The sequence below is a fragment of the Oncorhynchus mykiss genome, chromosome 7 (assembly GCF_013265735.2).
Source record: "Oncorhynchus mykiss isolate Arlee chromosome 7, USDA_OmykA_1.1, whole genome shotgun sequence".
NCBI lineage: Eukaryota > Metazoa > Chordata > Actinopteri > Salmoniformes > Salmonidae > Oncorhynchus > Oncorhynchus mykiss.
This window is the reverse complement of record NC_048571.1, coordinates 7,311,059-7,337,015: the sequence shown is the minus strand read 5'-3', so window position 1 is coordinate 7,337,015 and position 25,957 is coordinate 7,311,059. Positions and strand designations below refer to the sequence as shown.

General features: G+C 46.9%; 3 protein-coding genes across 4 annotated transcripts in view; 1 reads left to right on the top strand and 2 right to left on the bottom strand.

The window, feature by feature from the left end:
- Window positions 1-1,425, top strand: part of LOC110496980 (DNA annealing helicase and endonuclease ZRANB3) — a 77,558-nt gene extending 76,133 nt beyond the window's left edge. For both annotated transcript variants that reach the window (XM_036982327.1, XM_036982326.1), the window contains exon 23: window positions 181-1,425. In XM_036982327.1, coding sequence (XP_036838222.1) covers window positions 181-279 — 99 coding nt within the window. In that variant the 3' untranslated portion in view covers window positions 280-1,425. The remainder of the gene's footprint in view (window positions 1-180) is intronic.
- Window positions 1,426-13,886: 12,461 nt separating this feature from the next.
- LOC110528841 (cyclin-T2) lies at window positions 13,887-18,771 on the bottom strand. The gene is made up of 3 exons (XM_036982318.1): window positions 18,632-18,771; window positions 16,636-16,730; window positions 13,887-16,487 (listed from the first exon to the last, which is right to left on the bottom strand). The coding sequence occupies exon 3, from the start codon at window positions 16,458-16,460 to the stop codon at window positions 15,372-15,374; it is 1,089 nt and encodes a 362-aa protein (XP_036838213.1). The 5' UTR covers window positions 16,461-16,487; window positions 16,636-16,730; window positions 18,632-18,771; the 3' UTR covers window positions 13,887-15,371.
- Window positions 18,772-20,303: 1,532 nt separating this feature from the next.
- On the bottom strand, window positions 20,304-25,895 carry LOC110528848 (cyclin-T2). The gene is made up of 6 exons (XM_036982319.1): window positions 25,528-25,895; window positions 24,784-24,865; window positions 21,340-21,468; window positions 21,178-21,238; window positions 20,560-20,622; window positions 20,304-20,362 (listed from the first exon to the last, which is right to left on the bottom strand). Exons 1-6 carry the CDS (start codon window positions 25,683-25,685, stop codon window positions 20,304-20,306), a joined length of 552 nt encoding a protein of 183 aa, XP_036838214.1. The 5' UTR covers window positions 25,686-25,895.
- Between the last annotated feature and the right edge of the window lie 62 nt (window positions 25,896-25,957).

The following is a 25,957-nucleotide window of genomic DNA, read 5'->3' as shown; positions in this document are numbered from 1 at the left end:
GTAGGCTGTTTGTTTTACAGAGGACAGAGTACTGATGACAGTAGGCTGTTTGTTTTACAGAGGACAGAGTATTGATGACAGTAGGCTGGTTGTTTTACAGAGGACAGAGTACTGATGACAGTAAGCTGTTTGTTTTACAGAGGACAGAGTATTGATGACAGTAGGCTGTTTGTTTTGCAGAGGACAGCTCAGCAAGCCAAGGACAGAAGCCAGATGAAGAAAGGACTGGCAGCCTCCAAGGTGGCTTCAGACATCACTCGCTTCTTCATAAAGAAATGAACCAAGGAAGGAAGGAGGGAAAGTTGGAGGAGTACTGAGTGACATAGGAAGGATGCTTCTTCAGTGTGTTGTCATCTCTGTGAAGAAGGCTACATGTCACAGTTGGTTCTCAATGCTGCCACTGATGTCCGTGTTATGGATTCACCAGCAATCCAATGTAGAGGAACATCGCCTCCTTCCTTTAATGACATCATGTTTAAGTTGGATCATTGAGAGTGTTGATGTGAAGACTGTTCTTTCAGGGGTGTTTTTTTGTTGAGTTACCTGAATATATTTTGACTAAAACACTGCTGCCTGTATCAAATGCAAAGGTTCCTAATGAGCAGCTACGCTCCTTCCCATGTTGTCCCCGAACCGTCAGCAGTGAGCCTGGGTTGATTTATAACGGGCTTATCTAGCTCAGATACAGGCTGAACTGAACCAAGCTGGGCAGGCTGCTGCCTGTTTGAGTTGCCAGCCTGCCTGCATGCCTGCCGAGCGCTCGCTGCTATTTTAGGTTGTGCAAACTTGGTAGAAAAACCCTGATATGTGTGATGCTCTAGTTTACATCTTGACAGGATATCACAAGTGTTTTCCTTTATGTCCTCTACATGTAGGCTAGTTGATAGTGTCTTTATGTCCTCTACATGTAGTCTAGTTGATAGTGTCTTTATGTCCTCTATATGTAGGCTAGTTGATAGTGTCTTTATGTCCTCTACATGTAGTCTAGTTGATAGTGTCTTCATGTCCTCTACATGTAGTCTAGTTGATAGTGTCTTCATGTCCTCTACATGTAGTCTAGTTGATAGTGTCTTTATGTCCTCTACATGTAGGCTAGTTGATAGTGTCTTTATGTCCTCTACATGTAGGCTAGTTGATAGTGTCTTTATGTCCTCTACATGTAGGCTAGTTGATAGTGTCTTTATGTCCTCTACATGTAGGCTAGTTGATAGTGTCTTTATGTCCTCTACATGTAGGCTAGTTGATAGTGTCTTTATGTCTTCTACATGTAGTCTAGTTGATAGTGTCTTTATGTCCTCTACATGTAGTCTAGTTGATAGGTTTTCTGTGATGTCTACTGTTTTAGCAGGAGTCTTGGATTTGTTAGACTGAGCATGAATGGATGAACAAACTCGACTGAAATGAAAATAAAACTCTATTATTATCTCTCCTGTTGAGTGATCTGTTGTCTGTGTGGTTGTGGTGGTTGAGTGATCTGTTGTCTGTGTGGTTGTGGTGGTTGAGTGATCTGTTGTCTGTTTGGTTGTGGTGGTTGAGTGATCTGTTGTCTGTGTGGTTGTGGTGGTTGAGTGATCTGTTGTCTGTGTGGTTGTGGTGGTTGAGTGATCTGTTGTCTGTGTGGTTGTGGTGGTTGAGTGATCTGTTGTCTGTGTGGTTGTGGTGGTTGAGTGATCTGTTGTCTGTGTGGTTGTGGTGGTTGAGTGATCTGTTGTCTGTGTGGTTGTGGTGGTTGAGTGATCTGTTGTCTGTGTGGTTGTGGTGGTTGAGTGATCTGTTGTCTGTGTGGTTGTGGTGGTTGAGTGATCTGTTGTCTGTGTGGTTGTGGTGGTTGAGTGATCTGTTGTCTGTGTGGTTGTGTGATCTGTTGTCTGTGTGGTTGAGTGATCTGTTGTCTGTGTGGTTGTGGTGGTTGAGTGATCTGTTGTCTGTGTGGTTGTGGTGGTTGAGTGATCTGTTGTCTGTGTGGTTGTGGTGGTTGAGTGATCTGTTGTCTGTGTGGTTGTGGTGGTTGAGTGATCTGTTGTCTGTGTGGTTGTGGTGATTGAGTGATCTGTTGTCTGTGTGGTTGTGGTGGTTGAGTGATCTGTTGTCTGTGTGGTTGTGGTGGTTGAGTGATCTGTTGTCTGTGTGGTTGTGGTGGTTGAGTGATCTGTTGTTTCAAAGCCAAACGTCTCAGCAGTTTTTTTTATGTATATATTTTTTAACCTTTTTATTTAACTAGGCAAGTAAGTCGATAACAAATTATTATTTTACAATGACGGCCTACCCCTGCCAAACCCTCCCCTAACCCGGACGACGCTGGGCCAAACCCTCCCCTAACCCGGACGACGCTGGGCCAAACCCTCCCTAACCCGGACGACGCTGGGCCAAACCCTCCCTAACCCGGACGACGCTGGGCCAAACCCTCCCTAACCCGGACGACGCTGGGCCAAATTGTGCGCCGCCCTATGGGACTCCCGGTTGTGATACAGCGGGATCGAACCAGGGTCTGGAGTGTAGGAGGGCTTTCCCAGGCAAACCATTGTACCGTTATTAGGAATGTACAGAACTGCATCTCACAGCATAAAATGTACTGTGCAAATGTGCATCGCTTAAAGTCCAACAGAAAGGTACTAATATCCACATTCTGACATGTCTATCCATCTTCCTGCCCCCCCCCCCTGTGTTCTTCTGAAAGGACTTAACTCAATAAAGAAGAGAGAGGAAGGAAAGGTTACTATGGAAACAGTAGACCTGTGTGTTGGTGAACGGCATTGCGGAGGCAGAATATTGAATCATTTTCACAGCTCCTCTGTTTAGAGTTCAGGCTACAGATCAGCAGCTGGCTGCAATCAATCTCACCAGCCTTCTGTCTGTATCAGTCTGCCATCAGAGTATCTCACCAGCCTCCTGTCTGTATCAGTCTGCCATCAGGGTATCTCACCAGCCTCCTGTCTGTATCAGTCTGCCATCAGAGTATCTCTACTCAACACTGTCTCAGGTGGTCCATCCAGTTCATTGGACAGTGGGAACATGAGTCAGCCATGTTGGTTCTGGGAGCAGCTGAGCTTGCAGATCTTGATCCCAACCCTCCTGATAGAATAAATCCACACCAGACCTGGTTGACTGGCTCAGACCAGACAAAGGAGAAAGGAGGATGATGTGCACAGAGAATGGAACCTCAGTATCCCTAATACAGCTCATGTCAACCAATCACATCAGATAAAGGTATCCCCAGCCCAGCTAAGACCACTTCTAGTCTGGAATGCTAACTTCCTGGTTCAGCATTGTTTCAACTGAGCTTCTCAGTTTGGATTCCATGCGAGAACACTAACAGCTTTATCAGGAGCCTTTGTGCCTCGTCCTCAGTCCTCTACATCTGCTGCAGGGCTCCAGCCAGGTCTCCACTTAATATGGCTGTTGACCCTCTGTTGTCTGTCTGACTGAGCGGACAGGCTCGCTTTGAGTACTGGACATCTCACAGGGAGGAAGCATCCTGACACGCCCTTTCTGTCCCTGTCCTGTCAGCTGACAGCCAGCGCTCCACTGCCTGCTTTCTGTCCCTGTCCTGTCAGCTGACAGCCAGCGCTCCACTGCCTGCTTTCTGTCCCTGTCCTGACAGCTGACAGCCAGCGCTCCACTACCTGCTTTCTGTCCCTGTCCTGTCAGCTGACAGCCAGCGCTCCACTGCCTGCTTTCTGTCCCTGTCCTGTCAGCTGACAGCCAGCGCTCCACTACCTGCTTTCTGTCCCTGTCCTGTCAGCTGGCAGCCAGCGCTCCACTACCTGCTTTCTGTCCCTGTCCTGTCAGCTGACAGCCAGCGCTCCACTGCCTGCTTTCCGTCCCTGTCCTGTCAGCTGACAGCCAGCGCTCCACTGCCTGCTTTCTGTCCCTGTCCTGTCAGCTGACAGCCAGCGCTCCACTGCCTGCTTTCTGTCCCTGTCCTGTCAGCTGACAGCCAGCGCTCCACTGCCTGCTTTCTGTCCCTGTCCTGTCAGCTGACAGCCAGCGCTCAACTGCCTGCTTTCTGTCCCTGTCCTGTCAGCTGACAGCCAGCGCTCCACTGCCTGCTTTCTGTCCCTGTCCTGTCAGCTGACAGCCAGCGCTCCACTGCCTGCTTTCTGTCCCTGTCCTGTCAGCTGACAGCCAGCGCTCAACTGCCTGCTTTCTGTCCCTGTCCTGACAGCTGACAGCCAGCGCTCCACTACCTGCTTTCTGTCCCTGTCCTGTCAGCTGACAGCCAGCGCTCCACTGCCTGCTTTCCGTCCCTGTCCTGTCAGCTGACAGCCAGCGCTCCACTGCCTGCTTTCTGTCCCTGTCCTGTCAGCTGACAGCCAGCGCTCCACTACCTGCTTTCTGTCCCTGTCCTGTCAGCTGACAGCCAGCGCTCAACTGCCTGCTTTCTGTCCCTGTCCTGTCAGCTGGCAGCCAGCGCTCCACTGCCTGCTTTCTGTCCCTGTCCTGTCAGCTGACAGCAAGCGCTCCACTACCTGCTTTCCGTCCCTGTCCTGTCAGCTGACAGCCAGCGCTCCACTACCTGCTTTCTGTCCCTGTCCTGTCAGCTGACAGCCAGCGCTCCACTACCTGCTTTCTGTCCCTGTCCTGTCAGCTGACAGCCAGCGCTCAACTGCCTGCTTTCTGTCCCTGTCCTGGCAGCTGACAGCCAGCGCTCAACTGCCTGCTTTCTGTCCCTGTCCTGGCAGCTGACAGCCAGCGCTCAACTACCTGCTTTCTGTCCCTGTCCTGGCAGCTGACAGCCAGCGCTCCACTGCCTGCTTTCTGTCCCTGTCCTGACAGCTGGCAGCCAGCGCTCAACTGCCTGCTTTCTGTCCCTGTCCTGTCAGCTGGCAGCCAGCGCTCCACTGCCTGCTTTCTGTCCCTGTCCTGGCAGCTGACAGCCAGCGCTCCACTGCCTGCTTTCTGTCCCTGTCCTGTCAGCTGACAGCCAGCGCTCCACTACCTGCTTTCTGTCCCTGTCCTGTCAGCTGGCAGCCAGCGCTCAACTGCCTGCTTTCTGTCCCTGTCCTGTCAGCTGGCAGCCAGCGCTCCACTACCTGCTTTCTTCGGTCCACACCTGTAGATGGATGCAACTTGACGAAGGTTACTGCAGCCGGGCCTCTCTCTCCCTCCCCTCATACGTCTCCCTGCTTCTTTTATTACACTCAGGCCAGGAGGGAGGATTGGGGGGGAGAACTTTAATAACGCCAAGCCCAGACGGAGGGAGCCGTATGGCGCGTCCTGGCATCAGATGAAGACGTGCGGCTGCATCGCGGCGTTCTCTCTCTTCCCAGAGGGCCCGTTGATTAAAGAGCAGCCAGAGTCACGTGATGCTTCGTCTGTTTGTGTTGGGTAAACTCCAGACCCTCCCGCCAGGCCCTGGGATAAACAATATCACTGTCAGTTGGTGTTAAGAAAGGAGAACAGTCCACAGTAACAGAGGTAGTAGTCTCTGTCCACTGTCCATCCTGTCTGTCTGATGGGTGGTTAGCTTTGCTATAACTGTCTGATAGCCTTTGCAAATTACATTCAGAGAAAATCTAATTAAACTTTTTGTCACATGCGCCGAATACAACAAGTGTAGACTTTACTGTGAAATGCTGACTTACAAGCCCTTAACCAACAGTGTAGACTTTACTGTGAAATGCTGACTTACAAGCCCTTAACCAACAGTGTAGACTTTACTGTGAAATGTTGACTTACAAGCCCTTAACCAACAGTGTAGACTTTACTGTGAAATGCTGACTTACAAGCCCTTAACCAACAGTGTAGACTTTACTGTGAAATGCTGACTTACAAGCCCTTAACCAACAGTGTAGACTTTACTGTGAAATGCTGACTTACAAGCCCTTAACCAACAGTGTAGACTTTACTGTGAAATGCTGACTTACAAGCCCTTAACCAACAGTGTAGACTTTACTGTGAAATGCTGACTTACAAGCCCTTAACCAACAGTGTAGACTTTACTGTGAAATGCTGACTTACAAGCCCTTAACCAACAGTGTAGACTTTACTGTGAAATGCTGACTTACAAGCCCTTAACCAACAGTGTAGACTTTACTGTGAAATGCTGACTTACAAGCCCTTAACCAACAGTGTAGACTTTACTGTGAAATGCTGACTTACAAGCCCTTAACCAACAGTGTAGACTTTACTGTGAAATGCTGACTTACAAGCCCTTAACCAACAGTGTAGACTTTACTGTGAAATGCTGACTTACAAGCCCTTAACCAACAGTGTAGACTTTACTGTGAAATGCTGACTTACAAGCCCTTAACCAACAGTGTAGACTTTACTGTGAAATGTTGACTTACAAGCCCTTAACCAACAGTGTAGACTTTACTGTGAAATGCTGACTTACAAGCCCTTAACCAACAGTGTAGACTTTACTGTGAAATGCTGACTTACAAGCCCTTAACCAACAGTGTAGACTTTACTGTGAAATGCTGACTTACAAGCCCTTAACCAACAGTGTAGACTTTACTGTGAAATGCTGACTTCCAAGCCCTTAACCAACAGTGTAGACTTTACTGTGAAATGCTGACTTACAAGCCTTTAACCAACAGTGTAGACTTTACTGTGAAATGCTGACTTACAAGCCCTCAACCAACAGTGTAGACTTTACTGTGAAATGCTGACTTACAAGCCCTTAACCAACAGTGTAGACTTTACTGTGAAATGCTGACTTACAAGCCCTTAACCAACAGTGTAGACTTTACTGTGAAATGCTGACTTACAAGCCTTTAACCAACAGTGCAGATCAAGAATAAGAAAATATTTACCAAGTAGACTAAAATAAAAAGTAATAATAACAAGTAACACAATGTGGGGGTCAGTGTGGGGGGTATATACAGGGGGCACCTGCACCGAGTCAGTGTAGGGGGTATATACAGGGGGCACCTGTACCAAGTCAGTGTGGGTGGTATATACAGGAGGCACCTGTACCGAGTCAGTGTAGGGGGTATATACAGGAGGCACCTGTACCGAGTCAGTGTAGGGGGTATATACAGGAGGCACCTGTACCGAGTCAGTGTAGGGGGTATATACAGGAGGCACCTGTACCGAGTCAGTGTAGGAGGTATATACAGGGGGCACCTGTACCGAGTCAGTGTAGGGGGTATATACAGGAGGCACCTGTACTGAGTCAGTGTGGGGGGTATATACAGGGGGCACCTGTACCGAGTCAGTGTGGGGCGTATATACAGGGGGCACCTGTACCGAGTCAGTGTGGGGGGTATATACAGGGGGCACCTGTACCGAGTCAGTGTGGGGCGTATATACAGGGGGCACCTGTACCGAGTCAGTGTAGGGGGTATATACAGGAGGCACCTGTACCGAGTCAGTGTGGGGGGTATATACAGGGGGCACCTGTACCGAGTCAGTGTAGGGGGTATATACAGGAGGCACCTGTACCGAGTCAGTGTAGGGGGTATATACAGGAGGCACCTGTACCGAGTCAGTGTGGTGGGTATATACAGGGGGCACCTGTACCGGGTCAGTGTGGGTGGTATATACAGGGGGCACCTGTACCGAGTCAGTGTGGGTGGTATATACAGGGGGCACCTGTACCGGGTCAGTGTGGGTGGTATATACAGGGGGCACCTGTACCGAGTCAGTGTGCGGGGTATATACAGGGGGCAGCTGTACCGGGTCAGTGTGGGGGGTATATACAGGGGGCATCGGTACCGAGTCAGTGTGGGGTGGTATATACAGGGGGCACCTGTACCGAGTCAGTGTGGGGGGTATATACAGGGGGCATCGGTACCTAGTCAGTGTGGGGGGGTATATACAGGGGGCATCGGTACCGAGTCAGTGTGGGGGTATATACAGGGGGCACCTGTACCGAGTCAGTGTGGGGGGGGTATATACAGGGGGCACCTGTACCGAGTCAGTGTGGGGGGTATATACAGGGGGCATCGGTACCTAGTCAGTGTGGGGGGGTATATACAGGGGGCATCGGTACCTAGTCAGTGTGGGGGGGTATATACAGGGGGCATCGGTACCGAGTCAGTGTGGGGGGTATATACAGGGGGCATCGGTACCTAGTCAGTGTGGGGGGGTATATACAGGGGGCATCGGTACCGAGTCAGTGTGGGGGGTATATACAGGGGGCACCTGTACCGAGTCAGTGTGGGGGGGGGTATATACAGGGGGCACCTGTACCGAGTCAGTGTGCGGGGGTATATACAGGGGGCACCTGTACCGAGTCAGTGTGGGGGGGTATATACAGGGGGCACCTGTACCGAGTCAGTGTGGGGGGGTATATACAGGGGGCACCGGTACCGAGTCAGTGTGGGGGGTATATACAGGGGGCATCGGTACCTAGTCAGTGTGGGGGGGTATATACAGGGGGCATCGGTACCGAGTCAGTGTGGGGGGTATATACAGGGGGCACCTGTACCGAGTCAGTGTGCGGGGGTATATACAGGGGGCACCTGTACCGAGTCAGTGTGGGGGGGTACAGGCTAGTTGAGGTAATCTGTACATGTAGTTGGGGTGAAGTGACTATGCATAGGTAACAAACAAACAGCGAGTAGCAGCAGTGTACAAAAGGGGGGGGGTTCAATGTAAATTGTCCGGTGCCGATTTTATGACTTGTTCAGCAGTCTTATGGCTTGTTCAGCAGTCTTATGGCTTGTTCTGCAGTCTTATGGCTTGGGGGTAGAAGCTGTTGAGGAGCCTTTGGGTCCCAGACTTGGTGCTCCGGTACCGCTTGCTGTGTGGTAGCAGAGAAAACAGTCTAGAACGTGGGTGACTGGAGTCTCTGACAATTTTATGGGCTTTCCTCTGACACCGCCTATTATATAGGTCCTGGATGGCAGGAAGCTTGGCCCCAGTGATGTACTGGGCCGTACGCACTACCCCCTGTAGCGCCTTACGGTCAGATGCCGAGCAGTTGCCATACCAGGCGGTGACGCAACTTGTCAGGATGCTCTCGATGGTGCAGCTGTAGAACCTTTTGAGGATCTGAGGACCCATGCCAAATCTTTTCAGTCTCCTGAGGGGGAAAAGGTTTTGTCGTGCCCTCTTCACGACTGTCTTGGTATGTTTGGACCGTGTTAGTTTGTTGGTGATGTGGACACCAAGGAACTTGAAACTCTCGACCTGCTCCACTACAGCCCTGTCAATGTTAATGGGGGCCTGTTCGACCTGCCTTTTCCTGTAGTCCACAATCAGCTCCTTTGTCTTGCTCACTTTGAGAGAGGTTGTTGTCCTGACACCACACTGCCAGTTCTCTGACCTCCTCCCTATAGGCTCCCTTATCGCTGTTGGTGATCAGGCACTGTTGTGTCGTCAGCGAACTTAATGATGGTGTTGATGTCGTGTTTGGCCACGCAGTCGTGGGTGAACAGGGAATACAGGAGGGGACTAAGTACACACCCCTAGGGGCCCCAGTGTTGAGGATCAGCATGTCAGACGTGTTGTTGCCTACTCTTACCACCTGGGTGCTGCCCGTCAGAAAGTCCAGGATATACAGTAACCATCCTTCCAGTACCATACAGGGAAGTGATCTCTAGATGGGATATACAGTAACCATCCTTCCAGTACCATACAGGGAAGTGATCTCTAGATGGTATATACACTAACCATCCTTCCAGTACCATACAGGTAGGTGATCTCTAGATGGGATATACAGTAACCATCCTTCCAGTACCATACAGGGAAGTGATCTCTAGATGGGATATAGAGTAACCATCCTTTCAGTACCATACAGGGAAGTGATCTCTAGATGGGATATAGAGTAACCATCCTTTCAGTACCATACAGGGAGCAGATATCTTTCAGGTGCTAAACCAAAGCCTGTTAAATGATAGACCATCCCTGGCTAAGCCTATTTATTGAAGAGGCTCTCTGTAGTCTACCTCCAGGATGTGTTGCATGCAGAGAAGAGGATGATGACCAAAAACACAATCAATTCACAAAGTAATGGATCCAGGGAAAGAGAGGACAAGAGATGAACCTGGAGAAGAGTCCCCTAAGCAAGCTGGTCCTGGGGCTCTGTTCACAAACAGACACCACAAGAGTCTCAGGACATCAACACAATTAAAGCCAACCAAATCATGAGAAAACAAAAATATAATTACTTTGACACATTGGAAAGAATTAACAAAAAAACAGTCAACTAGAATGTGATTTGGCCCTAAACAGAGAGTACACAGCGGCAGAATACCTGACCACTGTGACTGACCCAAACTTAAGGAAAACTTTGACTATGTACAGACTCAGTGAGTATAGCCTTGCTATTGAGAAAGGCAGACCTGGCTCTCAAGAGAAGACAGGCTATGTGCTCACTGCCCACAAAATGAGGTGGAGACTAAGCTGCACTTCCTAACCTCCTGCCAAATGTATGACCATATTAGAGAGACATATTTCCCTCCGATTACACAGATCCACAAAGAATTCGATAAACTCCCTTTATCTACTGGGTGAAATACCACAGTGTGAAATCACAGCAGCAAGATTTGTAACCTGTTGCCACAAGAAAAGGGCAACCAATGAAGAACAAACACCATTGTAAATACAACCCATATTGATGTTTTTTATTTTCCCTTTTGTACTTTAACTAATTGCACATCATTACAACACTGTATACAGACATAATATGACATTTGAAATGTCTCTTTTCCTTTGGAACTTTTGTGAGTGAAATGTTTATATCACTTTTGTTTTATCTATTTCACGTGCTTTGGCAATGTATGTTTCCCATGCCAATAAAGCCCCTTAAATTGAATTGAGGGAGAGAGGGGAGGGAGAGAGGGGGGGTCCTAAGTATCATTACTGAGCTACAGACAGACAGACAGACAGACAGACAGACAGAGAGGTCCTAAATATCATTACTGAGCTGCAGACAGACAGACAGACAGCAGTCTGAACACCTCTGTCACCCCTGGATACAGACACCCCATCACCACTTTCTGCACCTCTTCAATCACCCCTTCACCCTGCCTGTCACCTGCCTAATGAACACACAGCCAATGACATGCATTTAATGAGGACCAGACCTGTCCACAGTCGTCCACACAGTGGCTGTGAGAAGAGATTAGACACAGAACACAGTCCTTTTCACACTACAGCTACACAACACAAACTACTGTACACTGAAATAACCCAAGTTAATCTGATCTCAGACTAGTCTGAATCAATTCAGTTTGAAATGGGTTCAAGGTAAGGACTACCTCCATAGTAACCCTGGTCCAAGGGAAGGACTACCTCCATAGTAACCCTGGTCCAAGGTAAGGACTACCTCCATAGTAACCCTGGTCCAATGTAAGGACTACCTCCATAGTAACCCTGGTCCAAGGTAAGAACTACCTCCATAGTAACCCTGGTCCAAGGTAAGGACTACCTCCATAGTAACCCTGGTTCAAGGGAAGGACTACCTCCATAGTAACCCTGGTCCAAGGTAAGGACTACCTCCATAGTAACCCTGGTCCAAGGTAAGGACTACCTATATAGTAACCCTGGTCCAAGGTAAGGACTACCTCCATAGTAACCCTGGTCCAAGGTAAGGACTACCTACATAGTAACCCTGGTCCAAGGTAAGGACTACCTCCATAGTAACACTGGTCCAAGGTAAGGACTACCTCCATAGTAACCCTGGTTCAAGGTAAGGACTACCTCCATAGTAACCCTGGTCCAAGGTAAGGACTACCTCCATAGTAACCCTGGTTCAAGGTAAGGACTACCTACATAGTAACCCTGGTCCAAGGTAAGGACTACCTCCATAGTAACCCTGGTCCAAGGTAAGGACTACCTACATAGTAACCCTGGTCCAAGGTAAGGACTACCTCCATAGTAACCCTGGTCCAAGGTAAGGACTACCTCCATAGTAACCCTGGTCCAAGGTAAGGACTACCTCCATAGTAACCCTGGTTCAAGGTAAGGACTACCTCCATAGTAACCCTGGTCCAAGGTAAGGACTACCTCCATAGTAACCCTGGTCCAAGGTAAGGACTACCTCCATAGTAACCCTGGTCCAAGGTAAGGACTACCTCCATAGTAACCCTGGTTCAAGGTAAGGACTACCTCCATAGTAACCCTGGTCCAAGGTAAGGACTACCTCCATAGTAACCCTGCTCCAAGGTAAGGACTACCTCTATAGTAACCCTGGTTCAAGGTAAGGACTACCTCTATAGTAACCCTGGTTCAAGGTAAGGACTACCTCCATAGTAACCCTGGTCCAAGGTAAGGACTACCTCCATAGTATCTCTAACGAAAGCTCTCCTGAGCCAGATAAACCATTAGTTTAGCTCTTTAGAGAATCTAAATAGGCTGAGCTGAGCTGAGCTTGGCGCTGAGGTGAGGAGACTTCTGGTGGAGGGGGGAGGTGAGGAGACTTCTGGTGGAGGGGGGGGGGGTAGGAGACTTCTGCTTCATTAGAAATTACGAGATGAGGTGATGACTGGAATTTCAAACAAGACACTCACCAAGCCAGGCTGTGAACGGCACGCAACTCACCCAGTGGTCAGCCACCCGTGTCCTCAGAGGGCTGTGATTGTGAGCCTGAGTGGTTCCTGTTTATCTGCTCACACACAAGACAAGACACTGTTTGTTTGCACTGTTGAAGACACTGGATGCAGTCATAGAGGCATTATTGAACACATGTACAACTGTTGATTGAATATTCTCTACATTCGCTGCCATAGTATTTGTTAACCTAGATATCAACACTAAAATTAGTGTACTTTGCTCTCTGTCCTCTCTCCAACTCTGCCCTGGCCTAGACACAGCCCAGCTCAAATAGGTCACACTATGGGCCATAATTAGTTGAAATGTCAAAGATGGTGAATTATTGATGACAAGGGAGGAAACCTAAAATTGGCTGGTTTCAACCGGTTTTTAAAGGGACAGCTGGAGCTTTGGGGGCAGTTATATTTGGGGACACTTTTGCAAAGTTTCACCAAATAAATATTTGTCTGAGTTTTGCACTCTGTGAGCAAGGCAAGACTGCATTGTCACCAGAACATATGATTGTTTTTGCCAGCTGGGGACTTTGTGGAGAAATGAACCATTAATTTATTTCTGACTGAGGGACATATTGCATGATGATATGAATCCCCTATGTAACGACCTACACCTGCTAGTTCTGCTGAGTCTGTACTGAGCTGGCAGAATGAAGCACCTGGATGATCCAAATAAGACCAGGATGTTACTTCCGTAATACATCCAGGAGCACAATAGAGTGACAACAGCCATTAATCAGACGGTCAGTGCCGGCGCTACCGGGTGGCAAAACCGGGCTTGGACCCCCAGATAGATTTTGTCCCAAATTGACACTTTTCTTTCGATTGGCGAGAAATCTTCATGCGAATGTTTTTAAAAAAAACGGCATTAAAACATTATGCGCATTTCCTAACCAGTGATGTTTCCGTCAAATTGACTTGTCGCCTATAAAAGTCTGTGTGTGATGACGAAGTGCACATAAAATTACGTTTTGCTGTTATATTCGCATGTACCGAATAAAAATAATACAAGTTAAATGGATGTCCATTATTTTCAAAAATACTGATGATTTCTCACACAAAAAAAAAGTGCGTTATATAGCGAGTGTACCCACTCTGGTACTGGCAGTCAACAGCTCACAGATACACTACCTACATGGTCAGATTATTGTGGACAACAGAGAGAGATTATTCTATCATGTCACCAGAATAAAGAACCTCGATATTTATTGGAAAGGAGCATCAAGCTCGTCACCTTGCTCTTTCACCATCTCGGTGAATGTCATAATGTATTTCATCTGTAGCATAACTGCATGCTTTCCGACGAGAAGTACTTCATACTTCGATAACTGCTCCATGGTCTTTTTGCCAGACCAAGTGATGACAACTAATCAATGATTGAACAGCACCACCCAGTGGCGGTATGTGGTAGCACAAATAACCATTATAAAATACACAAGACCATGATGTGTTTGTGTGTAAAAACGACAGTTTTACACGTTTATTTGGGTTCCCAGTACACATATTAAGGATTTGTTCAATAGTGTCCGCTTTAGGACCTCCTAATACACTGTTATGGCAGAATAGAATGTGTGGTCTGAGGGTGTAACAAGTCAACCGACTAGCTAGTTATAACTCAGAACTGCAGTCCTATATACAATCACCTCTAGAGATCTTTTCATAGGATGGCGGTTGGTTAATTAGACATTTATCAATATTGAAGAATAGCAACTTGTTGACGACTTGTTACAATCACAAGGCTTTTTGTAAATATGCCGAGATATCTTTTTAAATGCACTTCACAGCAGATATAACGTAAACTTATTTTATAGCTCTAGAATAATCTGCCGTACGTTTTAGAGGCACAGCCTTTGGCATCCACTTAGTTGGACAGTAGACAGCATATGGTCCAGTCCCCAATCGACCCCTAGACCCTAAGCACTTGAGATCCCACAAGCGCATAAAGGGTGTCTCTCAAAACGGCACACTATTCCCTATGTAGTACACTACTTTCGATCAGGACCCAGTGTTTTTCCCAGCTGGGAACTTTGCGGGCCCTGGTCAAAAAGTAGTGCCCTACATAAGGAATAGGGTGCCATTTTGGATACACACATAGGGTCTGAGGTGTTGATCTGGGAAAGGGCCTTTGTATGTCCTCTGACTAGCCATGTGTGATGAGTTGGATTTGCGTGTCCTCCCATTAGAAGACAAGCACACTGAAACAGCCTCTACGGTAAGATAGATGCTGTACTTCTGCAGCCTTCAACCAACAACATGACAGAAGTTATACATCTCTACAGATACAGGTATTACGCCAAGAGAGGAAGATTTATTTCGTTCTTTATATCAAAAGTTTCAAGACCTGAGTATTTCAAGGAATAAGGTTGTTTCTTAACATACGAAAACGTACACGCATTTACGTGGACACTGAACCGCCACCAGGCTGCTATCTTCCCTTATGTGATTGAAACATGCACATCATTAATAACTAATAAAAACGCAGACTTCTCTTTATCTCTCCTTAAAAGAACAGAATTAAAATCTGGAATTTTGTCAATCACAGAACCAGTGAACGTGGCTCCCGGGGGTTTTTAGCAAGCAGACAAGTAGCATTACAGCACTGTGTATATATCATGTTGTGGACATTTCTGAAGATCCTTAAAGCATCAGTAATTATTACCGTGTGTGGACAGGACTGACTGACTGGGTGGGTGACGAAGTTACTTTCACATAACTTCAAAGTTATAAAATAATTTTTTACTTGTTTTTAAATCATAAAAAAACTATTTTTTCTCAGAATTATTTTCTCTCTATCCAACAACTCCTGCCAAGCCTACTATCCAGATTTGTTTGTCCAGTCGTGCCAACTCAAATGTCAAGCCAAACATATTTGGACGGAGTTGGCAAGAGAGCCAAACAGCCTGCACCCAGGCTAAACGACTAACTCTGAAGTTACAGGTTCATTCCCTGGGCACTTAGCAGAGAGTCCAGCATGTCAAACGTGTCTTTGTAGTCGGTGTGTTGGCCGTTAGACCCCAGCACTCCATTTGACCCCTCCGGGCCACCGTGGTGTCTCTCCACAGTCCTCGGGCCACCACCACCGTCTGAAGAGTAGTGGGAGGAGCCTCCGGCCCCTTTGGAACTCCTGCTGCTCTTAGCAGAGTGGTGGTGGTTGTTATGACTACTGACGTCAGGGTTGGCCCGTTTCCTGGAGGTGGAACCGGAGCCCCCTAGGTCGCTACCATGGCCCCCGAGGACTCTGAGTGCCAGGGCGGGGTCGATGGCCCCTCTGCCGTTCCCGCTGAGGGAATAGGGGTGCGAGTGGCCGTGCTTGGGGTGTCTGCTGGGGCCAGAGTGGTCTTTGTACTTCTCTTTGCCCTGTGGGACACCAACATGGCCGCCCTGGTCCCTCTCAGCTGATACTTTGATTCTCATCTTTAGCTCCTCGTTGCTGGCCGCAACGCCGTTCTCAACCGCCGAGGCCTGTGGTGGGAGACCTCGTGTCTTTTTAGAGCTGGCCTTGTCCCTCCTGCTGTCCCCGTGCTGGGGGACACCCTGCCCAGGCTGGGAGCGTCTTTTATGGGACTGGTGGTGAGGGAGGGCGGGGGACTGGTACATGTCCACACCACTCTGCTCCTCTCGGACACCGTTCTGCATGGTCTGCAGGTCTGCTGCCTGTTTCTCTCTGTACTTATCCAGGGAGAGTTTCTGTGGGGGGCGCGTGAAGGGCGAGGGGTTATTGGGTAGGGCCTGTGGGTGCTTGCCTGCACTGGCCGTTTTGTGTTCGTGTTTGCCTGATGGGTACTTTGAAGGGATGGCTTGAGGAAGAAAGGCAAGGCCCTGGTCCAGCCCCAGCAGCTCAGCGTGGTCCCCAGACAGGGCCTGGTAGGGAGGGAACGGGATAGACATGTCGTCTAGTGAAGCCATCTCCCCAGAGTCTGACAGAGACGAAGAGAAGAATGAGTTGCTGCCGGCCACACCGGTGATGCCGTCCAATGAGGAGGTCCCTTGGAAGGAGGTGTCGCCCGTTTGACTGTCCATCTTGGGCTTCTTGGCAGCTTGTGTGGCCTGGAATAACGATGTGGTGAAATTCAGTTAAAAAAAGGGCAACACCAAACCATTCCACACCCAAATGTCAGTCAATATCATTCAGAAAACCAATCTGATGAAACAGTGAAGTAGTAGCTACTAGGGGGCTAAATGCTGAAACACTTACACCAGTTGTGAGAGCAGAACCTACCCTCCAGTTACGTATCCTTTTCAGCCTGCTGGGCGTCTTCTCCAGAATTTGCAGGAATTCATTGGTCAGCTCTACATCGGACACAAAGACAACTATTAGAACCCTGAAGGAAGTGATGGGTCGGCTCTACATAGGACACAAAGACAACTATTAGAACCCTGAAGGAAGTGATGGGTCAGCTCTACATCGGACACAAAGACAACTATTAGAACCCTGAAGGAAGTGATGGGTCAACTCTACATCGGACACAAAGACAACTATTAGAACCCTGAAGGAAGTGATGGTTCAGCTCTACGTCAGACAAAGACAACTATTTGAACCCTGAAGGAAGTGATGGGTCAACTCTACATCGGACACAAAGACAACTATTAGAACCCTGAAGGAAGTGATGGGTCAGCTCTACATAGGACACAAAGACAACTATTAGAACCCTGAAGGAAGTGATGGTTCAGCTCTACGTCAGACAAAGACAACTATTAGAACCCTGAAGGAAGTGATGGTTCAGCTCTACATCAGACAAAGACAACTATTAGAACCCTGAAGGAAGTGATGGTTCAGCTCTACATCAGACAAAGACAACTATTAGAACCCTGAAGGAAGTGATGGGTCAGCTCTACATCAGACAGACAACTATTAGAACCCTGAAGGAAGTGATGGGTCAGCTCTACATCGGACACAAAGACAACTATTAGAACCCTGAAGGAAGTGATGGGTCAGCTCTACGTCAGACAAAGACAACTATTAGAACCCTGAAGGAAGTGATGGGTCAGCTCTACATCAGACAAAGACAACTATTAGAACCCTGAAGGAAGTGATGGGTCAGCTCTACATCGGACACAAAGACAACTATTAGAACCCTGAAGGAAGTGATGGGTCAGCTCTAGGTCAGACAAAGACAACTATTAGAACCCTGAAGGAAGTGATGGTTCAGCTCTACATCAGACAAAGACAACTATTAGAACCCTGAAGGAAGTGATGGGTCAGCTCTACATCAGACAGACAACTATTAGAACCCTGAAGGAAGTGATGGGTCAGCTCTACATCGGACACAAAGACAACTATTAGAACCCTGAAGGAAGTGATGGGTCAGCTCTACGTCAGACAAAGACAACTATTAGAACCCTGAAGGAAGTGATGGGTCAGCTCTACATCAGACAAAGACAACTATTAGAACCCTGAAGGAAGTGATGGGTCAGCTCTACATCGGACACAAAGACAACTATTAGAACCCTGAAGGAAGTGATGGGTCAGCTCTAGGTCAGACAAAGACAACTATTAGAACCCTGAAGGAAGTGATGGGTCAGCTCTACATCAGACAAAGACAACTATTAGAACCCTGAAGGAAGTGATGGGTCAGCTCTACATCAGACAAAGACAACTATTAGAACCCTGAAGGAAGTGATGGGTCAGCTCTACATCAGACAAAGACAACTATTAGAACCCTGAAGGAAGTGATGGTTCAGCTCTACGTCAGACAAAGACAACTATTAGAACCCTGAAGGAAGTGATGGGTCAGCTCTACGTCAGACAAAGACAACTATTAGAACCCTGAAGGAAGTGATGGGTCAGCTCTACATCAGACAAAGACAACTATTAGAACCCTGAAGGAAGTGATGGGTCAGCTCTACATCAGACAAAGACAACTATTAGAACCCTGAAGGAAGTGATGGGTCAGCTCTACATCAGACAAAGACAACTATTAGAACCCTGAAGGAAGTGATGGGTCAGCTCTACATCAGACAAAGACAACTATTAGAACCCTGAAGGAAGTGATGGTTCAGCTCTACATCAGACAAAGACAACTCTCAGTCGGAATAAACAAGAAATAATAAACAGAGGGTGGAAGGAATTCCACTATAGAATCCCGAAGGTCTTGGGTTCAACACCTTCAATCAAGTGTTCCCAATTTCCCCCTACGAGGGTGGAATTCCACTGTCCTTAAAATTAAAATAAGAACCCAAATGTTTCTGACCGTCCAGCAGTGTGAGCGTGACGGTGCGGTCCAGATACTCCCACCAGTGTTTCCCATCAGTGGAGACCGGGATCTCCCAGTTGGACCATTTACAGGCCAGGTGGATGCAGACGCAGGCGATGACTGTGGGCTTGTGCTGCAGGCAGAACGTGGTGAGGTGGAGGCTGTCGGAGGGAAGACCACAGAGGAGACACCCGTTACTACAGTTCTAGGGTTGGAATACAGGACATTAGCACTAGCCCTGGGACATGGCTGAAGACCCCATGGAACTGGTTTTCAAACCTTTCCCCGGAAAATCCCAGACATTTCAATGTTGTTACAGCCCTGAACTAGAGCACGGATTCACCTAATCAAGGTCTTGACGATTAGTTGACAAGTTGAATCACCTAATCAAGGACTTGACGATTAGTTAACAAGTTGAATCACCTAATCAAGGACTTGACGATTGTGCTAGTTGTGGGAGAGCTGGGGGTCCCCGAGGAGAGATTTGAACATCTCTATGGTGTCTCTAGACTAGAGCCATGTCTCTGGTCTAATAAAGCTCAGAGTACAGCTGATCTGCATGCATACAGTCCATATTATAATACTGCCTTCATATTCCAGACTGTTGAGAGAGTGAGTGGCAGAGGCACGTACTCCGGTGGTTTTCTATGATGGATGATCGTGGCTGTTTCTCTTACCATTTCAGACAGAATCTTACCTTAGAAAACTGATACATTGAGGACAACCTAGACGGTAAACTTGTCCTTTGAGAGTACTGAGCATTTTATTGGGATCAAGCTCGTTTCCTAGAGATAATTGATGTCCACCATCCACCTGCTGTGTTCCAGTCCAGCCTGTCAAGTTATGCCATCTCACTCATACCTTTGTCAACTTTCTTTTTAAAATGTCCTTTTTCCAAAATGGTTCAATCGTCTTGCTTTGCAAAAACTCTGGCCAATACATTCATTATGGAAGTATCCTTTTGACCGTGTAAAAAAACTAACATTTTTTGCCCTCTGTCCAGACATTGTATACTGCTTTTGATAGGATAGCAAAAGTATTCATCTAAGTCAGGGCAAGTACAGTTACTAAAATTAAATTGAGGAAAATAATGAACTGTAATGTTTATATTCTACTAAGGTAAAGAAGAGGATACCTATAGCATACAAGTCATTCATATATTAGAGAGAATTATGGATGATCATTTTACTACTGGAGTATTAGGTGTGTCAATTATCACTAAGAATTTGCTTGTTACCCTTGTATATATATTAGCTTCTATTTGTCAAACATAAATCAAGAAAAACACAAAACATTATTAATACTTACCGGGACAGATGCTATAGTTTACATCTTTTCACTGATCTTTAGTGGCAAGCTATATTCAGGCTACCAATTGTGTTTTAGGAAGGAGGAGACATATGCACTCTGTAGCAACCAAACGGTCAGTGAGGACAGTCTACAGCACCACCAACACGTTCACATTGTGCATTCAACCCCTATGTGCCAACACTGAGCCCTTGTACAATACACCGCACTGCTGCAGCCTGGCTGGCTGTCCGGTACCGCCCCTAGGGGTTTACCAGAAACCTGCCTGGCGCAAAGAGGGCGTTGGACACAGGAAGGGGGACCTGCCAGTACAGGAAGCTATAGTGTGCCATCACAGTGCAACATAGTGGGGGGGGCGGGGTCAGGATAACAACCTGTTGGTAGCCATGAAATAGGAAGTCTGTGCCAAATCCTTGCTTGCTGTAATAGAAGGAAGAGAGGGGTCAAAGGTTAGCTCGGAATCTCAGACAAGCACTGGAATGAAATCAAATGAAAACATTATTAGAACTGGTTACTACATACAGGAGAGGTTTAATAAAAGTGTCTGTGTCGGGGTGTGTGTGTGTCAAAGATGAGAGAAGGTGATAAGATGGAAAGACACAGGAAGAAGGCTGTACCTCGCACTAGCTGGGAACATCTCACAACATCAGTGTGAGGATGTTCAATTGTTATTTCAAAACCTGAAAACAATGGAATGGAACATGATTAGACATTCCAAAGCCCACTGGCCATCCAGATGCAAATGAACCAACAATTACCACGACTACGTCCCAAATGGCACCCCATTCCCTTTATAGTGCACTACGTTAGACCAGGGCCCACTGGGGTAGCGCACTACTTTAGACCAGGGCCCACTGGGATAGCGCACTACTTTAGACCAGAGCCCACTGGGATAGCGCACTACTTTAGACCAGGGCCCACTGGGGTAGTGCACTACTTTAGACCAGGGCCCACTGGGGTAGTGCACTACTTTAGACCAGGGCCCACTGGGGTAGTGCACTACTTTAGACCAGGGCCCACTGGGATAGCGCACTACTTTAGACCAGAGCCCACTGGGGTAGTGCACTACTTTAGACCAGGGCCCACTGGGGTAGTGCACTACTTTAGACCAGGGCCCACTGAGGTAGTGCCCTTGTACAATAAAAGCATTTTACTGTGTGTAAAGCATAGGGTGCCTTTTGGGATGCAAGCCCATGAAGTTTCCATGTATCATCCACCTATAGACAGATCCTTACCTAGCGTCTGCAGTACTATCGTTTCTAGTATCACCAGCTCCTGAGCTTGCTGATGGTATGCCTAAAGTTCAACAGATTTCATATTTGTAATGTGTCTCTCTCTCAGTATCACCATGACAAGAGATCCACATCACAACACCCAGGTACAGAGGCCTCACTTACATTACTCTTGGTGTCTAGTGGTGCATCCTGGGGGTTGACGCAGGCGTGGGCCACTTTGATGACATGTTCAAGCTTCCTAGGTTGTTCCTCCACCTTCGCAGCCAAGAACAAGGTTGTTTGGGAGATGATCTGTAGAAATAAAGACATTAAGGTTGGGCGGTATCCAGGTTTTCATATCGTCCTACCGTCCTTCACTCATCCCAGGATTTACGGTATTACAGGCTTAATGCACAAGGGTGCGCCATAAAACTGGTTGAAAACGCCTATTGGAAGTCTATTACCAGAATGCTAACATAATGAGCACAAGTAATAGAGAGGCTGCTAGCTAAATATGCTATCGAGCCGAAAACATGTTGTTTTCTTCAAAAACAGGCAGTCCAGCTCAAAGTTATACATATACAGGAAGGGGCTACTGCGGAGCGACAGGTGGACTGGTGGTTAGAGAGGTGGATTAGTAACCGAAAGGTTGTGGTTAGAGAGGTGGACTAGTAACCGAAAGGTTGTGGTTAGAGAGGTGGACTAGTAACCGAAAGGTTGCAAGATCGAATCCCCGAGCTGACAAGGTAAAAATCTGTCGTTCTGCCCCTGAACAGGCAGTTAACCCACTGTTCCTAGGCTGTCATTGTAAATAAGAGTTTGTTCTTAACTGACTTGCCTAGTTAAATAAAAAAATGTAACTTTTTTTATGTAAAGTCATTTTTTGGTAAGTTTGTACATTTACAAGGGAATGTTAGAGACATTGTGCAACTGAACAATACTGGTTGTGGAGCAGCATGTGTACACGCTATGCATGTGTGGAGTCTGGAGTCGCTAGGCCAACGAGCCTGCCTGCTCTGAGAAGATAGGGGAGAAGCAGACGGGCCCAGAACGGAGGGGAGAAGCAGACGGGCCCAGAACGGAGGGGAGAAGCAGACGGGCCCAGAACGGAGGGGAGAAGCAGACGGGCCCAGAACGGAGGGGAGAAGCAGACGGGCCCAGAACGGAGGGGAGAAGCAGACGGGCCCAGAACGGAGGGGAGAAGCAGACGGGCCCAGAACGGAGGGGAGAAGCAGACGGGCCCAGAACGGAGAGGAAAACACAAGGATTTGTTTTTTTATTTAACCAGGTAGGCTAGTTGAGAAGTTCTCATTTACAACTGCGACCCGGCCAAGATAAAGCACAGCAGTTCGACACATACAACAGAGTTAAACATGGAATAAACTAAACATAGAGTCAATAATACAGTAGAACAAAATAAATAATATACAGTGAGTGTAAATGAGGTAAGATAAGGGAGGTAAGGCAAAGAATAGGCCATGGTGGTGAAGTAATTACAATATAGCAATTAAACATTGGAATGGTAGATGTGCAGAAGATGAATGTGCAAGTAGAGATACTGGGGTGCAAAGGAGCAAGATAAATAAATAAATACAGTATGGGGATGAGGTAGTTGTATGGGCTATTTACAGATGGGCTATGTACAGGTGCAGTGATCTGTGAGCTGCTCTGACAGCTGGTGCTTAAAGCTAGTGAGGGAGATATGAGTCTCCAGCTTCAGTGATTTTTGCAGTTCGTTCCAGTCATTGGCAGCAGAGAACTGGAAGGAAAGGCGGCCAAAGGAGGAATTGGCTTTGGGGGTGACCAGTGAGATATACCTACTGGAGAGCATGCTACAGGCGGGTGCTGCTATGGTGATCAGTGAGCTGAGATAAGGCGGGGCTTTACCTAACAGAGACTTGTAGATGACCTGGAGCCAGTGGGTTTGGCGACGAGTATGAAGCGAGGGCCAACCAACGAGAGCGTACAGGTCGCAGTGGTGGGTAGTATAAAGGGGCTTTGGTGACTAAACAGATGGCACTGTGATGAACTCTACTCAACAAATTGGATGCAGTCTTGGAAGCAATTTTATAAATGACATCGCCGAAGTCGAGGATCGGTAGGATGGTCAGTTTTACGAGGGTGTTTGGCAGCATGAGTGAAGGATGCTTTGTTGCGAAATAGGAAGCCGCTTCTAGATTTAATTTTGGATTGGAGATGCTTAATGTGAGTCTGGAAGGAGAGTTTACAGTCTAACCAGACACCTAGATGCTTAATGTGAGTCTGGGAGGAGAGTTTACAGTCTAACCAGACACCTAGGTGCTTAATGTGAGTCTGGAAGGAGAGTTTACAGTCTAACCAGACACCTAGATGCTTAATGTGAGTCTGGAAGGAGAGTTTACAGTCTAACCAGACACCTAGATGCTTAATGTGAGTCTGGAAGGAGAGTTTACAGTCTAACCAGACACCTAGGTATTTGTAGTTGTCCACATAGTCAAATACCACTACGACATTGCTCGTCCTAATATTTATATATTTCTTAATTCCATAATTTTACATGTGTATTGTTGTGAATTGTTAGATACTACTGCAGTGTTGGAGCTAAGAACACAAGCATTTCACTACACCCGCAATAACATCTGCTAAATATGTGACCAATAAAATGTGATTTGATTGATGAGAATTCACACATTATCAGCAGACAGCTCTCTGATGTGTAGTTACTTTTCTACGACACTATTCTCTATGTAGCCAGCTTACTTCTCTCTGGTAAAACGCCAGATTAACTGGCTACATTCTTTCTATGATAAAACAGAAATATGATGGCCATGCATCGTTTTCGCTCAAAAAATACATAGCTTTTTAAAATTGTAAGCTCATTTAGCCTACTTGTGTGGCTGCCAGCCAAATAGCATTGCAATTCTGTCGTCATCAGATGAAAATTATGCTTATTTTCTGCCGAATGTGTTGTATTTTCTGTGAAGAAAAGCTATAGTTGCACATCCCCGATCACTCTATTGAGGCAAAGCACACTTGACTTTCAACATAAAACACAACCTCTGTCAATACACAGTTGGATTCACCTGCTCCCACTTTCCCCAGTTTTGCCATTTACAAAACATGTGACTAGCTCAACTGTTCTGGGGGAACTATGGTAGGGAACTAGTGTAGGTAGTACAATGTGGCTCAGCTGGTAGAACATGGAGCTTACAACGTTGTGGGTTCGATTCCCACAGGGGACCAGTATGAAAATGTGTGCGCTTACTACTTACTGTAAGTCGCTCTGGATAAGAGCATCTGCTAAATGACTCAAACGTACAAGTTGACTGCAGGTATTTACTTAAAAAGTAGCTACAAATATTAAAATGTATAGAAAAGCTTATATTAAATAGTTTAAACGTTATAGAGAGCACTTAAATGGCTATTTCCAAATAACCTGGTATACTGCCCAAGATGACAAGAAAATCCATCAGATCTCCCTTGTAGATAGAAGTTAGCCTTGTCCCAGATCTGTTTGTGCTGCAAGTCATTGTCACACCAAGCACAATGACTATAAGAGTTGGCAAGACAGCACAAAGAGATATAGGAAGAGGCTAGATAGCGAGTCAGAAAATGAAAAAAATGAATGTTACAATTGAGATTACTTACATTCCTATGAAACTTAGTGAAAGAGTGAATCATATAAAATCTATGCATGTAAACGATTGCAGTGTTGATGATGAGTTGAGAGCTGAATACAAGGGTTAAGGTGTTCCAAGTGATATGCGGAAACAACAGTAATACAGCAATCAATGCATAAACTATTCTAACATCATAGCTGGCTGATGTCATTTACCGGTAGTTGGGTGACAATCCACCTAGCTTTGTTCCCATCTCAGCTAGTTAGCGCAGGTTCACTAACGTTACTCCAATAATGAGACACAGCTGACCAAGATGTCACAACTAACTACCTCGTGAGATAACAAACCATATTATATATGTTCATAAAAATGATTAACTAATAGTTACTCGTACATCCAGTAGACGATAAGAGCTGCTAAGGCGAACGTCTAGCAGGCCAAAATAATAGCTACCGTTAGCTGATCACATAACAGAACGAGGTTAGCATGGCAGCGATCAAGTTAGCTGAAGAACTAGCTAGCGTAACAACCTCAAAGGTTACGGTTACTGCGTTAAGTATCCTATTTTGTAATCCGACCAAGACATAACGTTAGTCGAAGTAAAACATTCAACTTGTATTTTAAATGGACACATTTAGCTGTGTTTCAGTTACTTGCAAAGAAAGCTAGCTAGCTACTAGGTACCAAGCTAACAAACGGCACAACCATTTTGGAGGCTAGTTAGCCTAGCTGCCACATAGCGGGCTGAAAGACTCATTTTCAGAAAGGATACACGTTGAGTCTCTGGCCCATATCCTGAATGAGGTTGGCGGCTTGCTGTCGGTAAGAAAGTTCCCTATCAGATTCGACTCCACTGCGGCGGGACGGCGTTGTTTCTAGTTGCTCCCGGGAAAAGAGCCATTTCGAAGAAGGTCCCCGGTGCACCGCCATTGCGCTCCAACGACTAGCCCCTGGTGGCTCGAGGGGGTAGGGAGCGTAGGAAACAAAACGCGCATGCGTGTTGGCTACTCTCCTAGGACTAGTAAACCAATTTCTCAGCAAATTAGCACTATTTTAACTTTCAATACAGCAAATAAAAAATCTCTCACAAATTGTGGAGAATCATGGATATGATAATAGGTCCATTCTGTCCAAACTTGCAGGCTCAAAGTCGTGTAAAGAAAATAGAAGACACCCAGTATCCCATAGTTCCCCGCGCGTGT